Source organism: Bubalus bubalis, chromosome 18, assembly GCF_019923935.1.
Source record: "Bubalus bubalis isolate 160015118507 breed Murrah chromosome 18, NDDB_SH_1, whole genome shotgun sequence".
Classification (NCBI taxonomy): domain Eukaryota; kingdom Metazoa; phylum Chordata; class Mammalia; order Artiodactyla; family Bovidae; genus Bubalus; species Bubalus bubalis.
The window spans coordinates 48661774-48688906 of NC_059174.1; the positions used below are offsets into that span (position 1 = coordinate 48661774).

The 27133-nt window shown below is 44.2% G+C and overlaps 2 protein-coding genes and 1 pseudogene across 2 annotated transcripts in view; 2 read left to right on the forward strand and 1 right to left on the reverse strand.

Annotated features, from left to right (window-relative positions):
- The first annotated feature begins 5453 nt into the window (after positions 1-5453).
- The window catches only part of LOC112580166 (placental protein 13-like), a 59599-nt gene continuing 37919 nt past the window's right edge, over positions 5454-27133 (forward strand). The window contains exon 1 of the mRNA XM_044932321.2: positions 5454-5690. The gene's annotated coding sequence lies outside the window, so the exon portion shown is untranslated. The remainder of the gene's footprint in view (positions 5691-27133) is intronic.
- Positions 6669-7383, forward strand: LOC102394832 (annotated as a pseudogene).
- On the reverse strand, positions 24710-26629 carry LOC102394941 (galectin-16-like). Its single transcript, XM_006068646.4, is given in 5 exon segments — positions 24710-24966; positions 25539-25709; positions 25711-25750; positions 26141-26220; positions 26594-26629. Coding segments are annotated over 5 exon segments (426 nt in total). The 5' UTR covers positions 26615-26629; the 3' UTR covers positions 24710-24852.

Below are 27133 nucleotides of genomic sequence, written 5' to 3' on the forward strand. Positions count from 1 at the left end.
CTCTGTCCATGAGATTTCCCAGACAAGAATGCTGGAGTGGGTGGCCATTTCTTTCTCTGGGGAACTTCCTGACCCAGGGATTGAACCCGTGTCTCTTGCATTGGCAGGCAGGTTCTTTACCACTGAACCACCATTAATCTTGGATTTCAGCCTCCAGAGCTATGAGAAAATAAATTTCTTATAAGCTGCCCAGTCTGTGATAGCTATGGCAGCCCTGGGGACAGATACAGCTCACCCAGTTCTCACAGCCTCCCTATCCCACACCTCCTAGGCTATGTGATGACTCCAAGCTCAGGAAGACCTGCTCCAATGACTGCCCATCACTCAAAGTCAGGCTGTGGACTCTCCCCTGCCGTCCCTATTTGAGGACTCATGAAACTCAGCTCAAGGTGGGGGATAAAAAGTGATGAAGCATCTGGAGAGCAGGAATTCACCAGGATGTGGAGAAAGCGGAAAAAGTCTGAATGCACCTCTTAAGCGGTCCTGAAAATCTTTTCTCTCGCCCATGCCTCTCTCCTAATTGGAAAGAGCAGGCTTTCTGCTGGGGTGCAGCCGTCCTTCGCACTGTGACTGTGCTGGGGTATTGGTGTGGCTCATTCGTGTAAGCACCTGCAGCTGACTTAATAGCTCTGTGACTCAGGTGCTTCAGGTATGAAATTGACATAATATTCACAGTGCCTACCTCACAGGGGTGTTGTGAGGAATAAGTCAGTTAACTCACGTCCTGTCCTTGTAACACAGCACAGAACTTATTAAGCTCAATGAAAATGTTGGGTGTTTATTAGTATTAATCTGGCCCATCAATCGTGTGCCAGCTGTCCACCTTCAGTCCCCCTCAGTTGTGTGTGTGCAGTAGATGTTGGTGCTGGGAATGAGGCTGCTCACTTTTCTCCTGAAGGCTGGAATGTTCCCACAGGGAACAGAGGGTGGAGGGCATCTGGTCTGGCCCAGGCTGAGGTGGAAGGGGCAAGAGGCTACAGGCACATTCACACCAACCCACCTCCCTCTGACTGAGGCAGAGGGAACGAATGTCAGCCCATACCCAGGTCAGTCACAAGACAATATATTAATAACAGGCACACAATGGGACACACACTCACCTTCTCTCTTCTCCTTGGAGCTGTGGTTAAAGGACCTCAGAGAAAGGGGAGGGGTAAGGAAAGGGTTCCAGCCCTAGCTCCTGTCTCACCAGGCTGGCAGGCATCATCTGAGTGAGATCCCTTCTGTGTCTTGGAGTGCTGAGGAGAAGCCTTTTTAAGGGGGCATCTGATGGGGATTCTTCAAGCCACTCCTCCACACCAACCCCATCCCAGAGCCTCGCCTCTCCATGACTGAAGGCTTTCTCAGGAACCATGCTGCAATGCTGGATCATGACACAGACATTCCACTAGGAAGCATTTATTTGGCTGTGCCAGGTCTTCGTTGCGGCATGCAGGATCTTTAGGTGCAGCATGCAAACGCTTAGTTGAGGCATGTGGGGTCTAGCTCCCTGACTGGGGATGAAACTCAGGCTCCCTGCATTGGGAGTGTGGAGTCTTAACCCCTGGACCACCAGAGAATTCCCACAAGTACTCCATTTTTTTCCATCCTTAGTCTAAGAAAGTTTAATGTGGCTCCAAATGACGGGAGGCTACTGCTCCTGGGAGTGAGGCTGGCTGGCCTAAGGGCTCCAGCCCACACTTCCTCCTGCGAACCAGGAATAAGTGGTAATTTGCTTTGGTAATAAAAACCACCCAAATCTCAATGGTTTATGACAACAGAGTTTATTATGATTATTTTTAAATCTTTTATTTATTTTTTGGCTGCACTGGGTCTTCATTGCTATGCATGGGCTTTCTCTAGTTGTGGCGAGCGGGGGCTGCTCTCCATGGTGGTGCACAGGCATTTCATTGCAGTGGCTTCTCCCGTTGCAGAGCACTAGCTCTATGCCCTCGGGCTCACTAGTTGTGACCTATGGGCTTAGTTGCCCCAGGGCATGTGGAATCTTCTTGTACCAGATGTGCCCAGAATTTATGTTTTACTTACAATCTGCTCTGGGTCAGCAGTGATTCTGTTCCATGTATCTTCCTCAATTCAAGCCTGAAGAAGCCTTGCCTTCTTGGGACATGCCATTCCTGTAGCAAGACGGAACACAGAAATGATGGAACTACACACGCTCTCCAAATTTCTGTCCAGAAGTGACACTCCTCACTATGGCTCACATTTCACTGGCCAGGTTAAGTCAAATGGCAAAGCCTGGGGTCAGTGGGTGGGAGGTCTCTGCTTCTGTTGGAAACAATAACATCATTTACCTCCCCAATGCATTTTAAAGTATCTCAGAGCACACACACACACAAATTAATGGAGCTTTTAAATTCTTTGTATAAAGTGAGTATACCTATTTTAAAAGCCAAGAAAGACTACACAACAGCGCATATAGCAATCTCACTTAAGAATAGTGATAGAAAAATCCTAAATAGACTATTCATGAATAGTATCAGTAGAACACTAAAAGAATAATGCATCTCGATCAGATTGGCTCACTTCCTGAATCATGCAAGGTTAGGAAATTCTGTTAATTCAGCAGAGGAACAGATCTAATAAAAATCATGTGGCCAGTGAACCATGGAGCCCCAGTGAAGACTCAGGACACCAATTTTCCAGGTGTTAAATTTAGAAACTTGGATCTTATCATTCTTTCTTTTCTCAACTTGGTTAATATCCATGGACTTTGCTATTTGCAAGTTGCTGAGTCAAGCTTTATTCTTGTAAAACCAATTTTTGTAGTGAGGCAAAGATAAAAGATACTTTCCACAATGAAGACAAAAGAGTCTGGATCAATCAAAATTTTTCTAAAAACTGGCTTCAGAAGATCCAACATTAATAGTACCTATTTTATGTTTCCTGATCATACTCTTCCATTTTCTCCAAACTGTGAAAGAAGTGCTTTCTTTCCCCCTATTTACAGTCCACGGCACGCCACACCACATGCTGCAATAAAAATGTTTCAGTTGTAGGATTGGCAAAAGACTCTCTTAAATTAATCCAAAAAAGAAGGGCAGGTTTCTCAGAAGGCAGCCTTCTCCTCTTTTGATGTATAGGATATCGCATGTATTTCGGCCTATCATGGTCGAGTTCTGCAGCCAGGCGACTGAGAGCCATAGATGCAAAGAGATCTTAGATAAATGTATAGGCATCCAGATAAGATGTTGGGATTACGCGTTTGCCAGCGGCTATCGTGGGCTGTTTCCATTGCTGTACACACATCCATAAACACCCAGCTGGGTTTGCCATACCCTCTTAACTGGCTGCCCGGGGCGCTGGGTACCTCTTCCCCAAACAGAGGCTGCACTTGCTCCAAGTCAGGCCCGAAGCCCTTGGGCTTGCGTTGGGGTCGTGGGAAGGCAGCTGGGCCGGGGGCCGTTCTCCTGCCAGGGCAGTTCTCAGAGACCTGCGTCCTCTTGTGGTCAGAGGCCTTCTCCAACTTTGTCCGTCATTCAGCGTCCCTCTGGGGCTCCGCAGGCCTTGCTGGCCATCTCTCGAAGCCTGTCTCCGCCTGCACGACATTGCGGTCGGTTTTCGCCACGCCGGGGTCGGCGGGACACTGCTGCCTATAGGCAGCTTGGGCATCTCGAACCCGCAGAGTCAACTGCACGCTTCTCAGCAACAGCGGAACAATGAAACACCACGATAGTGTGTGTGACCACGTGAGCACGTGTGCATAAGCATATGTACTACTCTGGGCATGCGTGTGCGTGTGTTTGCACATGCGCCGCACTTTGAACTCACAGCTGTGGAGACCGTGCCTGAGACAACGTTAGTTATGCTGTTTCCGTCTGGCTGAAGAATCCCTTGGACTGCAAGGAGATCCAACCAGTCCATTGGAAAGGAGATCAGCCCTGGGTGTTCTTTGGAAGGAATGATGCTAAAGCTGAAACTCCAGTACTTTGGCCACCTCATGGGAAGAGTTGACTCATTGGAAAAGACTCTGATGCTGGGAGGGATTGGGGGCAGGAGGAGAAGGGGACGACAGAGGATGAGATGGCTGGATGGCATCACCGACTCGATGGACTTGAGTCTGAGTGAACTCCGGGAGTTGGTGATGGACAGGGAGGCCTGGCGTGCTGTGATTCACGGGGTCGCAAAGAGTCGGACACGACTGAGCGACTGAACTGAACTGAACTGAAGTTGCTCTTAGTACCCAACGAATGAGAACGGCTGCTTCATACTTTGAATCTTAGTCAAGTAATTCTTGGTAAGACACACTCAGCATCAGTGTCTCAGACCCTGTTTTGTTTTGGAAAACTGCAACTTTTGGTGCTGGAAACCTGAAATGGCCCTCCCGTGTCTGCTGTTACCCCATATGCGTTTGCACCTCTTTGCATTTCCCATCTGCTTTTCTCTTTCCAGCTTTTCCTTCCCCTCCCCTCTTTCCTCTCTGTTCCTTCTCCTTCTTGGTCTTTTCCCCTGCTGTCTTCTCTTTCCATTCCCTGCATCCATTTTACCTTTCTCCTCCCGCTCTTTCATTTTCTTTCTCCACACCACCTACCCCTTTGCCCTTCGTCTTAAATCTAAGTCTCTGGCAGGCTTCTCTGCCTACCCTACAGTTGTAACTCCCCAAACTTGCATCCCAGACTGCTCCTAACTTATAGGGGAACTGTCTTCCAGACCCTCTTGTAATGCCACCTCTGAGCTTGGGTCTGTATCTGGACAGTCCTCTCTCCCCCCGCCTCCCCTCCCGCTGGATCCTAGTTTTCTGACCAGGGATGGAATCCATGGGCCCTGCAGTGGAAAGAGAGGATTTTTAACCACTGGATCGCCAGCTAAGTCCCACCTCTGTTCTTCCCTATTAATTTATTTGCTTATCTGCACCAGTGCATGTTGTCTTACTATATTTATATCAAACACTTTAATATGTGATTTACTGACAGTGAATGAGCTTGAATCTCCTTCCTCCTTCTTTGAGATTGTCTCAGTTCTCTTTGGACTTTACAGTGTCTGTGAAGTTTTGAGTCAGTTTGAGAATTTCTCTAAAAGCCTACTGGGATTTTGCTTAGGAATTCATGAATTCTTAGATTAATTAAGGAAGAACTGGAATCTTTAAAATGGATCTTTCTCCTGTATTAATGTGATGTATGTGTCAGTTTTCTTTAAATTACATAAGTTTTATAGTCCCCCCCCCAATTGTTTATAGATGTAGCTAGTGAAACTGTGACTAAATGAGAAATTCCAAGTGGAGTTTAGTTGGGGCAGTGAGCAAGTTGAGGCAGTGGGGAGGGATGACTAGGGAAATTCACAGGTGTTACCAGCCATGGTTCTTAGCCTTAGCCTCTTTAATCAATGGACATTGAACAGGCCAGGCACATTCAGGTGAGGCTTTATTGGGACTCCTGTTGCTGTAGGAGTGAGTGAAAACAAGTAGCAGGTTCCCTTGCTCTGCTCTCTGAAGGAGTGATGAGCCGTTTCCTATATATATGGGCGTGAGGGTGGGGATGAGGGCCGGGGTGGATGGAGGGATGGCTTAGTTGATCTGCCCATCCGCTTGGTGGTGCTGTTTGGGTTTTTGGTCTTTTTGTATCTTGTTCATAATTTGCCTCAACTGCAGTTATCTTTAGTTCCTTATGGTTTCTTTATATTTTATTGCTCTAGGAGGCTCTTGACCAGGTGCAACCACTGAAGCAAAGGGTCCCAGGTTTGAGCTCATCTCACAGGTACAAATGTTTTTATTTATGAAGCTTGGTGGTTACATGACTATTTTTTAAAATTTCATTTTAATTGTTCTAATTTGTTATATAAGCTTTATGTGCATGATACATTTTGCAATTTAAACTTTACATGCCTTTTATTGTTTTTGAATTTTAGAAACGTTAAGCATTTGTTTGCTGTTGTGAATGGGCTCTTTATTTGTGGCTAGTGAAACTGTGACTAAAAACGAATGAGAAACAAATTCAAAATGGAGTTTACTTGGGGCAGTGAGCAAGTTGAGGCAGTGGGGAGGGATGACTAGGGAGATTCACAGGTGTTACCAACCAGGGTTCTTAGCCTCTTTAATCAATGGACATTGAACAGGCCAGGCACATGGGACTCGGGTTGGTATATAAGAATGCCAATGGTTCCCATGTTGTTCAGTAACTTTGCTGAATGTTTGTAAGTTCTAATAGACATTAAAAATAGTTTCTTTGACAATCGCAAATAATTTGAGCTTTCTCTCTTTTTTCTTGGTCAGTCTCCCTAACGGTTGTCAGTTTTGTTAATCTTCTCAAGGAACCAACTTTTGATTCTTGATTTTGTCTGTTTTTCCTCTCTGTTTCATTTCTGTTTTCATCTTTATGATTTCTTTCTGCTTGTTTTGGATTTAGTTTGCTCTTCTAGTTTCTTAAAGTGGAAGGTTAAGTTGTTTATTTGAAAATTTTCTTTTTTGTTAATATAGTCATTTACAACTCTTAAATTTCCTTGCAAACAGTGCTTGTGCTGCACCTCATAAGTTGTGTGTTTTTGTTTTCATTTATCTCAAAATATTTTAAAATTTCTCTTGTGATTTTTTTCCTTGACCAGTTGATGCTTCAGGAGACTATTGTTTAATTTCCACACATGTGTGAATTTCCCAGAGTTTCTTCTGTTGTTGATTTTAATTTAGTTCCGTTGTGCCCAACATACTGTGTACGATTTCAGTCTTGTAAAAATGTTGAATTGGCGGGGCCGCCCCGCGGGCCCGGGTGCTCCAAGTGCCGCCGGAGACCCTCTGCACGCCTGGGAACACGGCGCTGCAAGCGGTGCGGAGCGTGCGGGCGGCGGTTGGCAGCCTGCGCACCATCTCGGCATCACATGAGCCCTGCTCGCTGCGGCCCTGGGGACTGTGGGCGGGTGCTGTTCGAGCGCTGCGCACCGGCCTCGCTCTGCTGTCGGTGCGGAAATTCACAGAAAAACACGAATGGGTTATAACAGAAAACGGTGTTGAAACACTAGGAATCAGCAATTTTGCACAGGAAGCTTTGGGAAATGTTTACCGTAGTCTGCCTGAAGTTGGGACGAAATTGAACAAACAAAAGGAGTTTGGTGCTTGGAGAAGTAACTGAAATTAATAAAACTCGAGCAGAAAGTCCAGGACTTGTCAACAAATCTTGTTATGAAGGTGGTTGGCTGATGAAGATGACATTCAATAACCCTTCAGAACTAGATGAACTAGTGAAGAAGCATATGAGAAATACATAAAATCGATTGAGGAGTGAAAATGGAAACCCTAAATAAACTAGTTTGAAACAACTTAAAAAGAACACCTGAACTTCTAACGTTCAAGCTGGATTTAGAAAAGGCAGAGGAACCAGAGATCAAATTGCCAACATCCGCTGGATCATCGAAAAAGCAAGAGAGTTCCAGTAAAACACGTACTTCTGCTTTATTGACTATGCCAAAGCCTTTGTGTGGATCACAACAAACTGGAAAATTCTGAAAGAGATGGGAATACCAGACCACCTGACCTGCCTTCTGAGAAATCTGTATGCAGGTCAAGAAGCAACAGTTAGAACTGGACATGGAACAACAGACTGGTTCCAAATAGGAAAAGGAGTACGTCAAGGCTGTATATTGTCACCCTGCTTATTTAACTTACATGCAGAGTACGTCATGAGAAATGCTGGATTGGATGAAGCACAAGCTGGAATCAAGATTGCTGGGAGAAATATCAATAACCTCAGATATGCAGATGACACCACCCTATGGCAGAAAGCGAAGAAGAACTAAAGAGCCTCTGGATGAAAGTGAAAGAGGAGAGTAAAAAAGTTGACTTAAAACTCAACATTCAGAAAACTAAGATCATGGCATCTGGTCCCATCACTTCGTGGCAAATAGATAGGGAAACAGTGGATACAGTGACATACTTTATTTTGGGGGGCTCCAAAACACTGCAGATGGTAACTGCAGTGATGAAATTAAAAGGTGCTTGCTCCTTGGAAGAAAACTATGACCAACCTAGACAGCATATAAAAAAGCAGAGACATTACTTTGCCAGCAAAGTTCCATCTAGTCAAAGCTATGGTTTTTCCAGTAGTCATGTATGGATGTGAGAGTTGGACTATAAAGAAAGCTGGGCACTAGAGAATTGATGCTTTTGAACTGTCATGCTGGAGAAGATTCTTGAGAGTCCCTTGGACACCAAGGAGATGCAGCGAGTCCCTCCTAAAGGAAATCAGTCCTGAATATTCATTGGAAGGACTGATGTTGAAGCTGAAACTCCAATACTTTGGCCACCTGATGTGAAGAACTGACTCATCTGAAAAGACCCTGATGCTGGGAAAGATTGAGGGCAGGAGGAAAAGGGGATGACAGAGGATGAGATGGTTGGATGGCATGACTGACTCAATGGACATGAGTTTGAGTAAACTGCGGGAGTTGCTGATGGACAGGGAGGCCTGGCGTGCTGCAGTCCAAGCGGTCGTAAAGAGTCAGACACGACTGTGTGACTGAACTGAACTGATGGTCTACCCTGGAGAATGATTCATGTACACTTGAGAAGAATCTGCATTCTCTTGTTGGGGAATGATAGATTTCTGATAGGATTAGTTGCGCAAGTCTTCTGTTTCCTTGGCTTTCTGCCTAAATGTTCTGTCCATTATTGAAAGTGGAATACTGAAATCTCCAACTATTACTGTCGAATTGTTTGTTTCCCCATTTGATTCTGTTTTTTGCTTCATGTATTTATGGGGCTCTGTTGTTAGGTGCTTATATGTTTGTTATATCTTCTTGATGAAATGATCTCTCAATATGTCATTCTTTGTCTCTAGTAGAAAATTTTTTTTGTCTGTAGTAATAATTTTTATCGTAAAGTCTGATTTTAAAGAGTTAGTGTAGCCACTCCAGCTTTCTTTTGTTCACTGTTTGCTTGGTATATCTCTTCCCATATTTTTACTTGTAGTCTGTTTGTGTTTTTGAATCTGATTTGTGTCTTGTAGATAGCATATAAGTGAAAGTGTTAGTTGCTCAGTTGTGTCTGACTCTTTTCAACCCCATGGACTGTGGCCCGCCAGGCTCCTCTGTCCATGGAATCCTTCAGGCAAGAATACTGGAGTGGGTAGCCATTCCCTTCTCCAGGGGATCTTCCTGATCCACGGATTGAACCCGGGTCTCCCACACTGCAGGCAGATTCTTTACCATCTGAGCCACCATATATTTGAATCATAAAAAATAATTTTTACCAATCTCTGCCTTTGAATTGGAGTGCTCTGTGCTGTCTTTCAGGGAACCAGGTTGGTTTCAGCCCTGCTGTTCCTTAACACATGGGTTCCCAGGTCACCTTGGAGATTTGCTTCCAGTCAGCTTGAAGAAGAAGGGAAAATGGAGCCTGCATAGGAGGTTTTTGTGGGACAAGCTTGGACATGGTGCTCACGACTTATATTCCATTGGCTACAAGTCAGCCATAGAAATACTTAACTGCAAGGGAGGTTGGGAAGTGCGCTTATCTCTATGCTGAGGAAAAAATGACAAGGACTTCGTGAAAGATTAGTAGAGTCCACCACAGTAGTATAAGAGAAGGACAGTGTATTTGGAGAATAACATTACCATCAATGAGGGTGCATATTCTACTTGTTAAAAGATCTTGGTGATAACTTCTTTAGAGCAGATAACTTTTGAAATGGTGGCTTTTGGAACTATAGTCCTGTAGGAGTCATGGCTCTGGAGTTTGCTTGGCTAGCAGGAGGAATTAATATTGGCAGTTGTCAACTTATGGTAGACCTTAACTAGTAGAGGGATGTGTACTGTCACTGATAAGAAATATCAGGCCTGTGTGACTCAGAAACTGTTAATTGAAAATGTCCATAAAGAAGCATTGAGGTTGCACAAGAGTTAAGATCTGGGTTCTGTTTACATACTCGTAGCCTTTTGGGAATTTGGGGATAACTATTTTACAGTTATTTTAGTAATACTAGAAATAATAATTGGCACATATACAGTAGAAATGCTTATAAAAAGTGTCAATTATAGGAACACATCAAGAGCTTTCTCACCTGAAACAAAACAAGTAGTGTGCCTAGAAAATGAAACCTGAAGGAAGAGAGATGAAGAGTCTTGGACATAGGCAAAGTTAAGATAGACTATCCTTAAGGTTTATCTTAAATTTGCTTATTCCCAAGAAACTATCCTTAAGCTGGGCTTCCCCAGTGGCTCAGCAGTAAAGAATCCACCTGCGATGCAGAAGCTGCAGGAGACACGGGTGTGATCCCTGGGTCAGGAAGATACCCTAGGGGAGAGCATGCCAACCCACTGCAGTATTCTTGCCTGGAGAATCCCACGGACAGAGGAGCCTGGTGGGCTACAGTCCATAGGTCACAAAGAGTTGAACACGACTGAAGCGACTTAGTATCCAAGTATCCACAAGATGCAACAGAAAAGGGAAACTGTTGAAAAATATTACAGCATGTCTCTTCATTTGAGTTTTTCCAGAAGTAGACCCTTAGACCTGGAAGCAAGTGCCAGTGATTTCTTTGGGAAGTGAAGGGAGTGGGGATGTGTTAACAGGGAAGGGAAGGCAATAAAGAGTGCTTTATTAACCCAGTGACCACAGTGCAAAGCAGAAAGTTAAGGCCACAAGAATGTAGTATTGATTTGGGTTTCTTTAAGAATTTAGTGGTATTGTGCATCTTTTCATGTCCTGGTTGGGCAGCTGTAAGACTCCTTTGGGGGAAATGTCTATTTAGGTCCTCTGACCATTTTTTGATTGTGTTGGGTTTTTTTTATTTGGTATTGACTCGTATGAACTGTTTGGAAATTAAGTCCTTGTTGGTCTCATCCAAATACCCTCTCCCAGTCTGTAAGTTGTATTTTTGTTTTGTTTGTGGTTTCCTTTGCTGCACAGAAGCTTTTAACTTTGATTAGGAGAAGGAAATGGCAACCCACTCCAGTGTTCTTGCCTGGAGAATCCCAGGGACGGGGGAGCCTGGTGGGCTGCCGTCTCTGGGGTCGCACAGAGTCGGACACAACTTAAGCGACTTAGCAGCAGCAGCAGGTTCCATTTGCTTAATTTGCTTTTGTTTGTGTTGCTTTGGGAGACTGACCTAAGAAAACATTGATATACTTCATGTCAGAGAATGTTTTGTTTATATTGTCTTTGAAGAGTTTTATGGTGTTATGTCTATTTTTTAGGGCTTCCCAGGTGGCCTAGTGTTAAGAATCCCTTTGCTAAAGCAGGAGATGCAGGAGATGTGGGGTTTGTTCCCTGGGTTGGGAGGATCCCCTGGAGAAGTGAATGGCTAGCTACTCCAGTATTCTTGCCTGGAGAATTCCATGGACAGAGGAGCCTGGCAGGCTACAGTCCATGGGGTTGCAAGGAGTTGGACACAACTGAGCATCTGAGCACGCACACACATCTAATATTTAAGTCTGTAAGCCATTTTGAGTTTATTTTTGTGTATGGTGTGAGAGTGTGCTCTAACTTCACTGATTTATATGAGCTCTCCAACTTTCCCAACACCACTTGCTGAAGAGAATTTGCTTTTCCCATTGCATATTCTTGCTTCCTTTGTTGAAGATTGACTGTAGGTGTGTGGGTTTATTTTTGAGCTTTCTGTTCTGTTCCATTGATCCATATGTCTGGTTTTGTGTGTGTGTGTGACACTCCCCCACTATTTTGATTACTGTAGCTTTGTGGTACTGCCTCATTTCTGGGAGGGTTATGCCTCCTGCTTTGTTCTTTTTCCTTAGGATTGCTTTGGCAATTCTGGGTCTTTTATGGTTCCATATAAATTCTAGGGTTATTTGTTCTACTTCTGTGAAAAATGTCATGAGTAATTTGCTAAGTGTGTATGTGTTAGTCACTCAGTCATGTCCAGCTCTTTGCTACCCCATGGACTGTAGTCCACCAAGCTCCTCTGTCCATGAGATTCTCCAGGTAAGATTACTGGAGTGGGTTGCCATTTCCTCCTCCAGGGGATCTTCCTGACCCAGGGATCAAACCTGCGTCTCTTATGTCTCCTGCATTGGCAGGCGGATTCTTTACTGCTAGAGCCACCTGGGAAGCCCTCATTTGATAAGGGATCACATTAAATCTGGATTGCTTTGGGTAGTATGGCCATTTTAAGAAGATTAATTTTTCCAAACAAGAGCTTGGAGTATCTTTCCATTTCTTTGAATCATCTTTGATTTGCTTTGTTAATGTTTTATAGTTCACAACATTTAAGTCTTTCACCTCCTTGGTCAAGTTTATTCCTAAGTGTTTTTTTTTTCTGTGATTTTAAAAGGGATTGCTTTTTTACATTCCCTTTCTGACATTTCATTGTTAATGTGAAGAAATGCAACTGATTTCCGTATGTTCATCTTGAATCCTGCTGCCTTGTTGACTTGATCAGTCTAGTAGTTTTTGTGAATTTCACCTGATTTCTCTCAAATTACAAAGCTTCTTCCCCAAATCACCAATTACAGCTTTGTGGTTATAGACAGATGCCTCTTGGTTTAGTTGTCTGCAATGGGGGAAGGATTTTAGTTCAGAGCATCTGACATATAGTAGGTACTATATGAGGATATTGTTGCTAATGCCCCTATGGACATTCCAGTGACCTGTCACTTACTCCTTGTGTCAGTAAATATCTACCTTCTTAGATTCTTTGGTCTTTTCCACAGTACTCTCACAACCCTCTTGGTGATGACCACTTTTTTCCCCCCAGAGCAAGAACCAAACCCTGTCAAGTTTTCAGAAATTTTAACGACCACATTTTGGGGAAGGGTGGGGAGGAACCATTCTGTTTGCAACTCTGGGAGTCACATGGTCACTTAGATGGAGAGATCTCCTTGTCAGTGGGGACTCTGGTCACATTCCTCTCTAGCTGATAGACACTGAGGACAGGCAGACATCTCTCCACACTTGCACGAACTTCACAGGCTCTGGTGGGAGTCAGTGGGCAAGTCTGTTGTATTTTCGGCCATTTACCATTACCTGGAAGGGAAAATGAGTAAGAAATACAGTTATGCCATCAAACAAACTTTCAATCTTCCTTTCTACTTCTGCCCTGGTACACACACCATTTCCTTAGAAAACCCGTATTCCAACTTCAAAACCCAGTTAGACATGTTTCTTTCTATAGATTTTTAGGACTATTTTGGAGACTTGTCCACTCTCTTTTCTGTATTTCTCTTATTCCTCCACTGGTGGTCTACCACTCTCTGTTGCAGTCTTTTATTTGCTCTAGCTTAGAAGATTCTTGTGGCCAAGAACTATGTCTTTTGAATCTTGGACAGAGCATCACAGTCTAAGTGTCTGATAAGTGTTCACTGAATGCATACATTTCTGTTCTGCAAAACTAGGCTGCCATTTACTCTGATCACCCAGGTTTTTCTTTGTGGTTTATATTTGTGGAGAAGGCAATGGCACCCCACTCCAGTACTCTTGCCTGGAAAATCCCACAGACGGAGGAGCCTGGTGGGCTGCAATCCATGGGGTCACGAAGAGTCGGACACGACTGAGTGACTTCACTTTCACTTTTCCCTTTCATGCATTGGAGAAGGAAATGGCAATCCACTCTAGTGTTCTTGCCTTGAGAATCACAGGGACGGGGGAGCCTGATGGGCTGCCATCTATGGGGTCGCACAGAGTAGGACATGACTGAAGCAACTTAGCAGCAGCAGCAGCAGCTTAGATTTGAGATGATGGTGGTGAGGAATGAAAGTAAAGTGGTAAAGTAAAGAGGTATAAATAGTACAGATCCCTAAAAAATAGGATATTATTTTAACAGCTTATGGACTTATGAAATGATGCTCTTCCTCAGTCTTAAAAATACTATTCTTTTGACGGGAGATTTTAAAAGTTCAGAATATTTGAACCTATTCATTATTGATGAGGCTTTCCAGAAATAATCACTTTTGAAGTATTAATTTGTCATACTTAAAATACATGTGCTTTTCGAACCAGTTATTCTTCTAATGTAAGTAAGTATTAGGAGGTTATAATGACAAAAGTGTGGAATAGAAACGTTAATGCAGCATCATTGATGAGATTCATGTGTGTTAATAACGGTCAAGGTAAATCATTTTTGGTAATCCTTCGGTTGCAGTGTTAGACAAACATTAAATGATGAAGCATCATGGATGGAAGTATTTCTTTAAGTATTTCTCTAGACCACAAATAAACTCTAGTCCTCCTGGTGTGTTAGAGAAACTTATAACACCCTTTGTTTAAAAAGAAATGAAAAAAATGCATAAAATGAATAGATAAATGTACTTGTACAACCATATTTTACCTCTGGAAGGAGTGTAAAGAAACTAGAAAGTTGTTCTGGTTTGAGAGAGAGAGAAAGAGTTATATTGGATGGATTATAATTACCCATATGCATATTTTAACTGTTTAGTGACACAAATTTTCAAGTAATAACAGCATAGGTAGAAATGATATCTGTGGGTGAAGTCAGAGCCGATTCTGCATCTGGAGCAAAAGGGCGTATAAGCTGAACTTACCCTGGTTAGATCTGGGAAAATGCCTGAGCATGGCGGTACCAGCAGAGAGTGCTCTGTGATGAAAGGGGAAGGGGTGGTGATGGGAGGTGGGTGCCGGGCACTGCAGCGGGGCCGGGGAACAGCAGTGTTCCTCTAGGAGAGCCTGTGGAGGCTGTGGAAGGGGTGGTCCCGGGCACACTTACCTGCTCTCATTCTGCAGCACAGGCCGTGCAGGACAGATGGCTGGCCATCCTCACAGGGCATTTCAGAGGATTCCACCTCACAGGTTCAGCTCCCATCTTGATGGCTGTTTATCTTCACAGCTTGGCCACAGGACACTCAAAAATGAAAGGGGACGTCTGAGTTCTCATTGGTCCCAGTGTGGAAATCCACCTGCCCTTGTGGATTCCTGCCGATGGGCAAAGCTCATAGCGTGTTGCGCAGGTCTCTTCCTTGTGTGGGAAGCCACACTGGACACACACACGCCCCTCCTCTCCCAGCTCCTCCCTGGTGAAGGCGGGCCTTCCCGGGGGTGCTGTCATCCTTCTTCCCGGGGACCTGCTTCCTCAGCTCACCCTGCCCAGGGAAGCGGGATGCCCTGGTCCTTGGCCCAAGATTCAAGCTGAGCAGCAGTCACTGGCCTGGGCCTGCATCTTCTGGACGTTCTACGTCCCTTGATAAAGACCCAAAGCCCTGAGCCTTCTCCCAGCCCCGAGACCTGCCAGCAGTCCTGTGCCTGCACTGTGTCCCTGATGCTGGTTACACGCTTGAACATCACTCACGCGTGAAGTGGCCGTCCCCACACACACTCTAGTGTTCTCACTCCTCATCCATCTCCACACCATGGGCTGTATATAACGTACCCACCTGAAGGAGACAGCAGGTTTCCCTTTGATTGTCAGTGAATATCCGACAGTCAAGGACACATCCTGTGTGTACAGGACCTGCCAGGGGAGACGAGAGTGGATGAGCGGCAAGGCCAGGTGTGGGCTCCCACCCTACAGTGGTCTCCAGGGGTGCAGCAGGTTAGACATCAAAGGGTGAACTCTCATCCCCCATCTCCCTACTTCAGCAGAGTTAGGTCCCTGTTCCTGTGAAGAGTTGTGAGGCTCATAGTTAAAAGCCAAGGGTTCAAGGACCTGAACTTAAGTCTCTTCCCTCCCCATGCAGAGGGCGCAGGTTTGATCCCTGGTCAGGGAACTAAGATTCTGTATGCCATGTGGTGTGGCTGAACGAGAGACGGAGAAAGAGAGATGGACAGGAGCATGGATTCAAGAGCTAGCTTTCTGGATTCAAGTCCTAATTCTGTCCCTTACTAGCAGTGAGATCTTAGGTCCATTACTTGAATTCTCCCTGCCTCAGTTTCCTCAGTACAAGGAGGATTATCAGGAATTCCTACTTCCTAGGGTGTTCCAGGAATGGATGAGCTAGTATACGTAAAGTCTTTAGCCTAATCCCTGGCATGTGCAGGGGTGACCTGTCAGAAGAGGGAAGACGCTTTCTGGAATAGCACCCTTTGATTACCGTCTGATATCTGAAACTCTGAAGACAAGACTTGAGGATATAAAAATACAAAAAATTCACTGCAGTGAAGAACGTTGTTTATTTATTTTTTAATTTTAATTTAATTTTATTTTTAACTTTACAATATTATATTGGTTTTGTCATATATCAACATGAATGAAATGGAAATGATGGAAGGGGAGGCCCCATGTGTGGGATGCGTGTGCATCAGAATTATCAAGAGGACCACATATCCTTTCAAGAACTTGTACGGCGTTGTTGAGAACCCAGTCAGTCAGTGCTTGTCCACAGGATGTGTGGCAGGAAAGTAATTGGGAGAATCTACAAGTTAGTGACTGATTTCTACTGGAAACCCTGAACTGGGGCTGCATTTTTTCCTTCCAGCTTCAGGTGGTTCGATTCTCTGAGACCACGTCCCCCCGCAGCCCTCCACCGGGGGCCAGGGTCTGCTCACCTCCTTCTTTGAGGCAGAGGGAAGGGCTTGCTTGGGGAGGAGACTGGAGGCAGAGTGAGCGGCCACTGCATGTGGACCCAGACTGGAGACGCAGCGCCCTCTGGCCTGAGGTCGCCTTCTCGCAGTCTTCTTGAGAAGAGGCATCTAAGGAGTCCCTCGCTCTGCTCTCATTAATGCTCAGAGATGAGTTCTGGGTAACTCACAGTCGGCAGGGCCACCAGTTCAGGATCCCCTCTGACACACGTGCAAAGACCCACGGACACTTAAACAGTCACTGCTGTGTCAGGACGAACCCACACATGCACACAAAGCCACACACGTACTCACAGATCAACACCCAGTCACAGATTTCTTACACACACACTCACACAGTCAGACAGACACACAGCTCCCTGTGTCACACATGCCTCCCCACATTCTCACTCACCATACATGAACAGCTGTGCTCCACTCTTCACACAGACTCATGAATACATATCCATAATCTCAGCCCTTTGCACTCATGCACACACTCCCTCATCCCATTCAGTGCTTCCCCCGCTCCCTGCAAGGTGACAGTGTCCCGGTAGAGTTCACTCTCAGTCAGATACCATCAAACACTATTGCACTGGTCCCGGCTCCACACGATTCCCACAAGGATTCCACATAATAGATCCTCAGGGAGTCTCTCTTCCACACACTCACAACTCTCAATACAACATTCCAAGTAGAAATGCACATATTTTCATCTTACACAATTTCCTACCTCCTCCTCCTCCCTTTATCTGACCTTGGATCACTGAAGGCTGTGTCTTTTCAGCTCACCCGTTGCTCTGACATTGTTATGTCTTCCTCAGGGCAGCTCTTCCAAACTGTGTCTAGTTTTGTGTGTGAGTCTCTTGGAGTTGCAGAATACAAGTGAATCATGGCAGCCCCGCCCTCAGGGTTTGTTCCTGTTTGTAAGCCTCAGAGTTACCCAGCAGGGTGAAGGGGGATGTCAGAAGCAGATTCAGTCACAAGCATGTCCTTGAGCAGGGCATGTCTGTGGCACAGCAGGGACTGCGGTGAGGGTAATGCCAGGGCGGAGGGAGTAGCCAGGGAAACAAAGGAGTAAAGGTGATGGAGCGAGGGGGTGGTTGAGTCTAAAATCCAGCCTTCGTGCCTCTTCCCAGGTCTTTACCCCACAGACAGAATCTACTCAAAAGGTGCACATTGTTACAATTTTCACAATGGCAAAGAATGGGCGACCCTGGCTCAAAAGACATGAACTTCCCGAAGGCTTCCAAGCAAGGCAGCATTTGGGGTGAGAGCTGTAGGATGCATGACTTCTTTCTGATTGGTTGGTGGTGAAGTAATGGTGATGTTTCAGAAATCTTTTTTTTTTTTTTTAATGTATTTTTGGCTGTGCTGGGTCTTCATTGCTACCTGGGTTTTTCCTCTAAGTTTTGGAGAGCAGGGACTACTTTCTAGTTTCAGCACACTGGCTTCTCATTGTGGTGGCTTCTCTTGTTGCAGAGCACATGCTCTAGGCTGCACGGGCTTCAGTGGTTGTGGCTCCAAGGCTCTAGAGCATGGGCTGAGTAGTTGTGGCACACCAGCTTAGTTGCTCCATGGCAGGTGGGATCTTCCTGGAGTAGGGATCGAACCCACATCTCCTGCATTGGCAGGTGGATTCTTTACTACTGAGCCACCCAGGAAGCCCTGTTTCAGGAATCGAATCATCAATCTTCTGGTTCCAACCACTTGCTTGTGGTCATCATCCTCCACTTGAGTCTAGGTGTGATATTCTGTAGAAAACTCAGAGATATGCGTCAGATTGTTTTATGTATCATGAGGAGGAGCTAGGATTCTGTTTATTGGTGAACCATTGTTTAAGCCATCATTACTGTTCTTGCTCCTCCCATTTTTTCCTGCATTCTCTCACTTCCCTAATTAGTAACTGTTTGAGTCTGCTCTTTGGAACTTAGGGAAGGCCTAGGAAAGAAACTCAAGCCCTTTTCAACAAACAAGAAACAGGGCTTACAGAGGCTGTGTACGTACCTTGGAGGGGTCTGCAGTGGCCTGCTTGGTTTTAACACTCCTCCCTTTTCTTTGACACTCCTCAATCCTGATGTGGGACAAGAGAAGGAATAAAGTTTTGAATAGAGAGGTCTGTTATAAACTTGGCAGGGAACTTGGTTTTAGGAGGGTTTGGTTTACCTGGGCAAAAGTCCTCACTTCTGCAGATTCTGTGAGAGTACTGGCTGATTCTCAGCTGACCCAAAATCCTTCCCAGGTGGCACAGTGGTAAAGAGACCACCTGCCAATGCAGGAGACCCGGGTTTGATCCCTGAGTTGTAAAGATCCCCTGGAGAAGGAAATGACAACCCATTCCAGTATACTTGCCTGGAGAATTCCATGGATAGAGGAGCCTGGGTTTGACATAAAATTGTAGGACTCTGGCCCAGAAAAGTTGAAGTAGATATCCTTGTTCCTACTGCATCCACCAAGCTAGTTTGACTAAGAATCCTAGATATTATATGTAAGACAAATTAAGAAGACTCTGGAAGGTGGAGAGAAAAAGACAGTGCAGCTGGGGACCCTGAGCCCCCAAAGCATCATGATGTTCCCCAATGACACCTCAGTTTTCTTCTTGTCTCTTCTGTCCCAGACCGGATACTACAGTAGCTGGAAGTCTGCAAACTAAACCATTATCAGAAACTTCCTACTTCCTAGGATGTTCTCAGGAACAGATGAGCTACTATATATGAAACCTTTAGCTGAATCACTGGCACATGCCAGGGGTCAACTGTCAGAAAGGGAGGACCCTTTCTGAAATACCATTCTTGTATTATTTTCTAACATCTGAAACTCAAGAACTGAGGATGTAAAAATATAAAAAAGAAAAAAACTCACTCCAGGGCTTCCTTGGTAAAGAATCTGCCTGCCAATGCAGGGGACACAGGTTTGAACCCTGGTCTGGAAAGATCCCACATGCCACAGGAGAACTAAGCCTGTGCCCCACATCTATTGAGCCTGTGCCCCAGGGCTTGGGAGCCTCAACAAGAGAAACCACTGCAACGAGAAGCTCTTGCACCAAAACTAGAGAGCAGCCCCTGCTCCCCGCAATGGGAAAAAGCCCGCACACAGCAGCAAAGACCCAGTGCACACTGATGAACATAGATGAAAAAATCCTTAATAAAATTTTAGCAATCAGAATCCAACAACACATTAAAAAGATCATACACCATGACCAAGTGGGCTTTATCCCAGGGATGCAAGGATTCTTCAATATCTGCAAATCAATCAATGTAATACACCACATTATCAAATTGAAAAATAAAAGCCATATGATTATCTCAATAGATGCAGAGAAAGCCTTTGATAAAATTCAACATCCATGTATGATAAAAACTCTCCAGAAAGCAGGAATAGAAGGAACATACCTCAACATAATAAAAGCTATATATGACAAACCCACAGCAAACATTATCCTCAATGGTGAAAAATTGAAAGCATTTCCCCTGAAGTCAGGAACAAGACGAGGGTCCCCACTCTCACCACTACTATTCAACATAGTTTTGGAAGTTTTGGCCACAGCAATCAGAGCAGAAAAAGAAATAAAAGGAATCCAAATTGGAAAAGAAGAAGTAAAACTTGCACTGTTTGCAGATGACATGATCCTCTACATAGAAAACCCTAAAGACTCCACCAGAAAATTATTAGAGCTAATCAATGACTATAGTAAAGCTGCAGGATATAAAATCAACACCCAGAAATCCCTTGCATTCCTATACACTAATAATGAGAAAATAGAAACGGAAATTAAGGAAACAATTCCATTCACCACTGCAACGAAAAGAATAAAATACTTAGGAATATATCTACCTAAAGAAACTGAAGACCTATATATAGAAAACTATAAAACACTGATGAAAGAAATCAAAGAGATCACTAATAGATGGAGAAATATACCACGTTCATGGATCGGAAGAATCAATATAGTGAAAATGAGTATACTACCCAAAGCAATCTATAGATTCAATGCAATCCCTATCAAGCTACCAACGGTATTCTTTACAGAGCTAGAACAAATAATTTCACAATTTGTATGGAAATACAAAAAACCTCGAATAGCCAAAGCAATCTTAAGAAAGAAGAATGGAACTGGAGGAATCAACCTGCCTGACTTCAGGCTCTACTACAAAGCCACAGTCATCAAGACAGTATGGAACTGGCACAAAGACAGAAATATAGATCAATGGAACAAAATAGAAAGTCCAGAGATAAACCCATGCACCTATGGACACCTTATCTTTGACAAAGGAGGCAAGAATATACAATGGATTAAAGACAATCTCTTTAACAAGTGGTGCTGGGAAAACTGGTCAACCACTTGTAAAAGAATGAAACTAGAACACTTTCTAACACCATACACAAAAATAAACTCAAAATGGATTAAAGATCTAAACATAAGACCAGAAACTAGAAAACTCCTAGAGGAGAACATAGGCAAAACACTCTCCAACATACATCACAGCAGGATCCTCTATGACCCACCTCCCCGAATATTGGAAATAAAAGCAAAAATAAATAAATGGGATCTAATTAAAATTAAAAGCTTCTGCACAACAAAAGAAACTATAGCAAGGTGAAAAGACAGCTTTCAGAATGGGAGAAATAATAGCAAATGAAGCAACTGACAAACAACTAATCTCAAAATATACAAGCAACTCCTGCAGCTCAATTCCAGAAAAATAAACGACCCAATCAAAAAATGGGTCAAAGAACTAAATAGACAATTCTCCAAAGAAGACATACAGATGGCTAACAAACACATGAAAAGATGCTCAACATCACTCATTATCAGAGAAATGCAAATCAAAACCACTATGAGGTACCATTTCACGCCAGTCAGAATGGCTGCAATCTGAAAGTCTACAAGCAATAAATGCTGGAGAGGATGTGGAGAAAAGGGAACCCTCTTACACTGTTGGTGGGAATGCAAACTAGTACAGCCACTATGGAGAACAGTGTGGAGATTCCTTAAAAAACTGGAAATAGAACTGCCATACGACCCAGCTATCCCACTGCTGGGCATACACACCAAGGAAACCAGAATTGAAAGAGACATATGTACCCCAATGTTCATCACAGCACTGTTTATAATAGCCAGGACATGGAAGCAACCTAGATGTCCATCAGCAGATGAATGGATAAGAAAGGTGTGGTACATATACACAATGGAGTATTACTCAGCCATTAAAAAGTATACATTTGAATGAGTTCTAATGAGGTGGATGAAACTGGAGCCTATTATACAGAGTGAAGTAAGCCAGAAAGAAAAACACCAATACAATATACTAATGCATATATATGGAATTTAGAAAGATGGTAATGACACCCTGTATTCGAGACAGCAAAAGAGACACAGATGTATAGAACAGTCTTTTGGACTCTGTGGGAGAGGGAGGGGGGATCATTTGGGAGAATGGCATTGAAACATGTATAATATCATATAAGAAACAAATCGCCAGTCCAGGTTCGATGCAGGATACAGGAAGCTTGGGGCTGGTGTACTGGGATGACCCAGAAGGATGGTATGGGAAGGGAGGTGGGAGGGGGGTTCAGGATGGGGAACACGTGTACACCTGTGGCGGATGCATGTTGATGTATGGCAAAACCAATACAATATTGTAAAGTAAAAAAAAATAATAATAATAATAATAAAAAGTAAAAAAAAAAAAAAAGACCCAAGCAGCTATAAATAAATAAATAAATCTTGGGGAAAAAAAGGTCGATTAAAAAAAATTTACTCCAGTGAAAAACATTTATTTAAAGAGAGAAGGAAATAATGGGAAAGGGAAGCCCTATGTGTGGGATGCATATGCATCAAAATTATCAAAGGGAATGCATGTCATTTCAAGAACGTGTACAGTACTGTTGAGAATCCAGTCAGTGCTTGTCCAAAGGGTGAGGGACAAGAGAGTAATTGGGAGAATCTACAAGTTATTGACTGATATCTATTGTAAACTCTGGACTGAGGGGGAATTTATTCCTTCCAGTTTCAGGTGACTTGATTCTCTGCAACCAAGTCCCTCAGTGGCTTTCCCTTGCTCCAGGATTAACTATATACACATATGTAGGATTTGGTTCTATCCAGGGTTTCAGGCCTCCACTGTGGGTCTTGGAACATAACCCCTGTTTCCAAGGGGCCACTACTGTGTATCTTTTTGAGGTGGGGAGGGGTCTTTATTTCCTTTGAGGAGTATCCACAAGTAAAAGTGCTGGACCATATGACAATTACATTTTCAATTTTTAGAGAAATCGCCATACTGTTTCCCATGATGGTTGCACCAAATTTCTCTCAAGTTTCACGCCACTCTCCTCTTGTTTGCATGGTTTCTAAGGAGACGTTTGATATAATTCTTATTTTCGCTATGTGGGCAGGTGCTTTTTCCCTCTGGTGTTTGGCATAAAGGTGGGAAATTCTCAGATATTATTACTTCAAATATCTCTTCTGTTCCTTTCTCTTTTCTGCATCTAGTTCTCCCATTAAGCACATGCTACACTTTCTGTACCTGTCCCAGAGTTTTTTGATATTCAATATCTTTCCAGTCTTTTTTCTTTTTTTCAGTTTTGGAAGTTTCTATTGACATATCCTCAATCGCTGAGATTCTTTCCTAGGTATAGCTAATTTAGATAATGGGCTCATCAAATGCATTCTTCACTTATGTAAATTTTTTTAATCTGTAGGGGTTCTTTTTGACTCTCTTAGAATTTCCATCACTCTGCTTATATTATCCATCTGTTCCTATAGGCTGTACTTTCTTCCTTAGAGCTCGTAGCATAACTTTGTATTAAGTTTTGGAAACGAGATGTGGGAATCCTCCACACCTGTTCTTTGTCCAGACTATCTTGGCTGTTTGGTGTCTCTTTCAGCTCCATGTGAATGTTAGGATCTGTTTTCCATTCTGCACACAGAGGCCACTGGCATTCTGACAGGGGGTGCACTGAATCTCTCAAACCACACTGGATAACATATTTAGAATTAACAGTATTAACAATATTGTCTTCCAACCCATAAACATGGAATGTCTCTTCATTTATTGAGGTTGCTCATCTGTAATTTCTATCAATGGTGTTTTGTCATTTTCAGTGTAGAAGTCTGGCACCTCCTTGGTTAGATTTTGTCTTAAGCACCGTATTCTTTTTTTACACTACTCCAAAAGAACTGGTTTCTTACTTTCCTCTACAGGTTGTTCATTGTCAAGGTATAGAAATAGGGAAGAATGCTCAGAGGGCCTGAAGATGACAAAAGTAAGCAGCCTTCCTTTATATATGGAGTGTCTAGGAAACTGCAGGCACTCAGAAACTTAGGGATTCATTAGGTTCTCTGTCTCTAGAAGACCTCCAGGCTGGAAGGGTCCGAAGGATCTGGCTGCAGCTTCCTACGTCACACTTCATAACCCCTGAAAGCTGCCAGATGTTCCTAAGCCAGGGGAGACAGAAACCAGGAAAGCCACGCACCATGGTTTATGCTGTAAATGCCCGAACATCTGACATTCAGCTCCTGAGTTCCAAACACCCCACAGGGCTGACTTTACCCTTGACTTATCAGTATCAAGTTCCTTTTGCCAACAACACCATTCTCTAGTCCTCTCAGCATCGCGTAGGGTTCATACAGAATGTCTGGCACGTATAAAGGTATGTTACAGAAGGGAGCTGTAATGGTTAATCTTCTGTGTCATCTTGACTGGACTGTCGGGTGGTCAGGTCTTGGGTTATACATTATTTTCAGTGAATCCACAGACTGAGTAAAGCAGACTGCCCTCCCTAGTGTGGACGGGCTTCCTCCCATCATCTGAAGACCTAAAGAGAACAAAAAAGCTCACCAGCCTAGAGAAGGGAGGATTTTTCCTGCCTTCAGAATGGAACTGAAACACTGGCTCTTCCTGGGTCTTAGGCTTCCAGACTCAGACTAGAACTACATCACTGAAGATCTTGGGACTTGTCAGTCTCCATAATCAAATTCCTGTGTGTGTGTAAATGTCTACACACACACACACACACACACACCAGTTTCTCAGGTGAGCCCTGACAAATACAGGGACCAATAAATATTTGAGGAATGAAAAAACAGTTCAAAAGAGGCTAACATATAAAGACATATCCCTTCCTTAAACAGCCCCAAACCTGACCACCTTCCTCATGACATCCTGAGACACTCTCACTGTCTCTATTTCAGTGTTAGCCCTTGATGTTTTGGCCAACTGGGCCCTTCCCAAACCACACTCCCCATTCCACACCTGGGGCGATATTCTCTTTGTGCCAAATCTGCCCTTGATGTCTTCCCTACAAGGAAGAGCCAAGTCCTGGTTCATATCAGGAATATTTTATTATCACTGGTGTAAGTGTGAGGGCAGGGGGACATCCTGGCATCTTCTGGGAGTGGCCATGATCCTGCACATTATGGAAGAGTGGAATGGGGTGGATATCTTCACTGGAAGATCTTCTGCCCCTTAAAATGTATCCACTGAAGTCAGCACAGTATCTCCCCTCACCTCCAGCATTTTCACAGACTGTAGGGGCAGGCGGTGGACAAACTGGCAGAAGGACTTGTTATTCACAAACACCTAAGGAAGGAGATATATTTCTTGTGAGCTCAGAATGATTAGGCCTCCTCTTTCCCTTTCCTATTTTCATTGCCTTCTGTAAAATTTCTTTACTCTGTAAAAGCAAAGCAGAAATTCTCCTCCAGGACATCCTGCCAAGACACTGCTGTAGAAATCATCCTCCATGTCCACTTCCTCGCCTCCAGAGCTGCCATCCCTGCTTTACCCTGAGGGCAGGGGGCCTGCACGTCTCCCTCCACACTGCTGACTGTCCGATACAGTAAGAGCTGTGTGGAGTTCACCTCAGCATCTCTACTTGTACAGCACACACACGGAGTACAGCACACAAGATCCTGAGCATAGATGCCTGTGCTATACAGGGACAAGGGGCTCCATCACTCTGTTGTACACGTGAAACTAACATGATAAGGTAAATCAATGATACTTAAATTTCAAAAAGCACATGTGTTAAAAATACAAAACAAACAAAAAATTGGTCTTTTGTGATCACATCAGAGTTGGACTCTCTGCATGTTTCTCCACAGCAGGCCCAACACAGCCACTGATCTCCACACCCTGGAGGGCCCACACACCTTGTATTCATTCTCCAGCACCAAGAATCGCAGCTCAAATGGCTGGCCTGGCACAAAAGGGTCAGAAAACATTCTCTTTTCCTCCTGCCATACCCCTTCCTGGAAACTGTTCATCACCACCATGCTGTTTGTGTAGACTCGGAAATGGAATGCAATGTTGCTGCATTCCATATATACCCGTGCAGAAATCCACCATAAGCTCTGGGTTCTTCCTGCAAAGACAAGAGGATAGCTCCTGCAGGCAGGCATTTACTGCAGACAACAACTTCCTCAGGAACAACCACAGTCCTTTTTTCTCTCTCTCTCCCCCTCCCTCCTTCCCCTTCCCCCTGCTCTCTTTCTCAAAATATTTATGCCTTTCTCACTTTGCTATCTCTCTCTCTTTTCCTCCCCTGCTTCCCCCTCCCACACACACACACATACACACACACAGAGGAAGGAAATCCTGCCTGGAGTGTAATCTCACACTTTTGCATGAGACACCTCAGCTTATTCCAATGATTAAAGAAGATCAAGCTGTTTCCAATGAATGTCCCCAAGACATGCTAAAACTCTCCCCTTGTGCTTCACCCTCCATCGGGCATAAACTGGCCTCTACTCACCCACAAGAAGACTCAAGAGTTCCCTTGATCTTCACCATGAAACCTACAGCCAGGGAAACAGACTGCTGATAGGGGTTCGGCTATGGAAGAGACGGATGCATCAGTGAATGAAGAGCCAGTGTTCTCTCTCCCTAATCGTTGCCCAAGCAGAATCAGGACACAAAACGTGATCTCCTCCCACAGCTAAGAGACATTAGTATACCTCCAACAAGGAGACATTAATCTGAGTCCAGACATGCACTCAGAGGCACAGATACATATTTTATATACAAACACTTCCAAACCCAGAGAAACAATACGCAAAAGGACATAAAATAATGCAAATCCAGTGATTCCCACTCACACACACACACTCTTTTCCATTCTCTACTAGCATTCACGCAATGATTTCTGTCAAGGTGACCTGGCACCAGCAGCAGAGGTAATCAGTTTCCTTCCTCCCATCCTTCATACCAAGCAGTTCATAGTCTCCATCTGGGCCTTTCTTCCCTGTTGAAACTGTGTGTGTGAGTCTGTCTGGAGAAGGTGCTCTATAAATGCAATTAGGAGGTGAGTCATCCCTGACCGTTTCACTCAGGCCATAGAGCCCTGCCCTCTATTCTTCTGAAATTTATGACATCAAAAGTGTGTTCAGTACACACTATCCAATGTCCACTGTAATAATAAGAAGTGGGTTCAAACTGTACTCAGTTCAGTTCAGTTCAGTCGCTCAGTCATGTCCGACTCCTTGGGAACCCATGAATCGCAGCACGCCAGGCCTCCCTGTCCATCACCAACTCCCAGAGTTCACTCAAACTCATGTACATTGAGTTGGTGATGCCATCCAGCCATCTCATCCTCTGTCATCCCCTTCTCCTCCTGCCCCCAATCCCTCCCAGCATCAGGGTCTTTTCTAATGAGTCAACTCTTCATATGAAGTGGCCAAAGTATTGGAGTTTCAGCTTTAGCATCAGTCCTTCCAATGAACACCCAGGACTGATCTCATTTAGAATG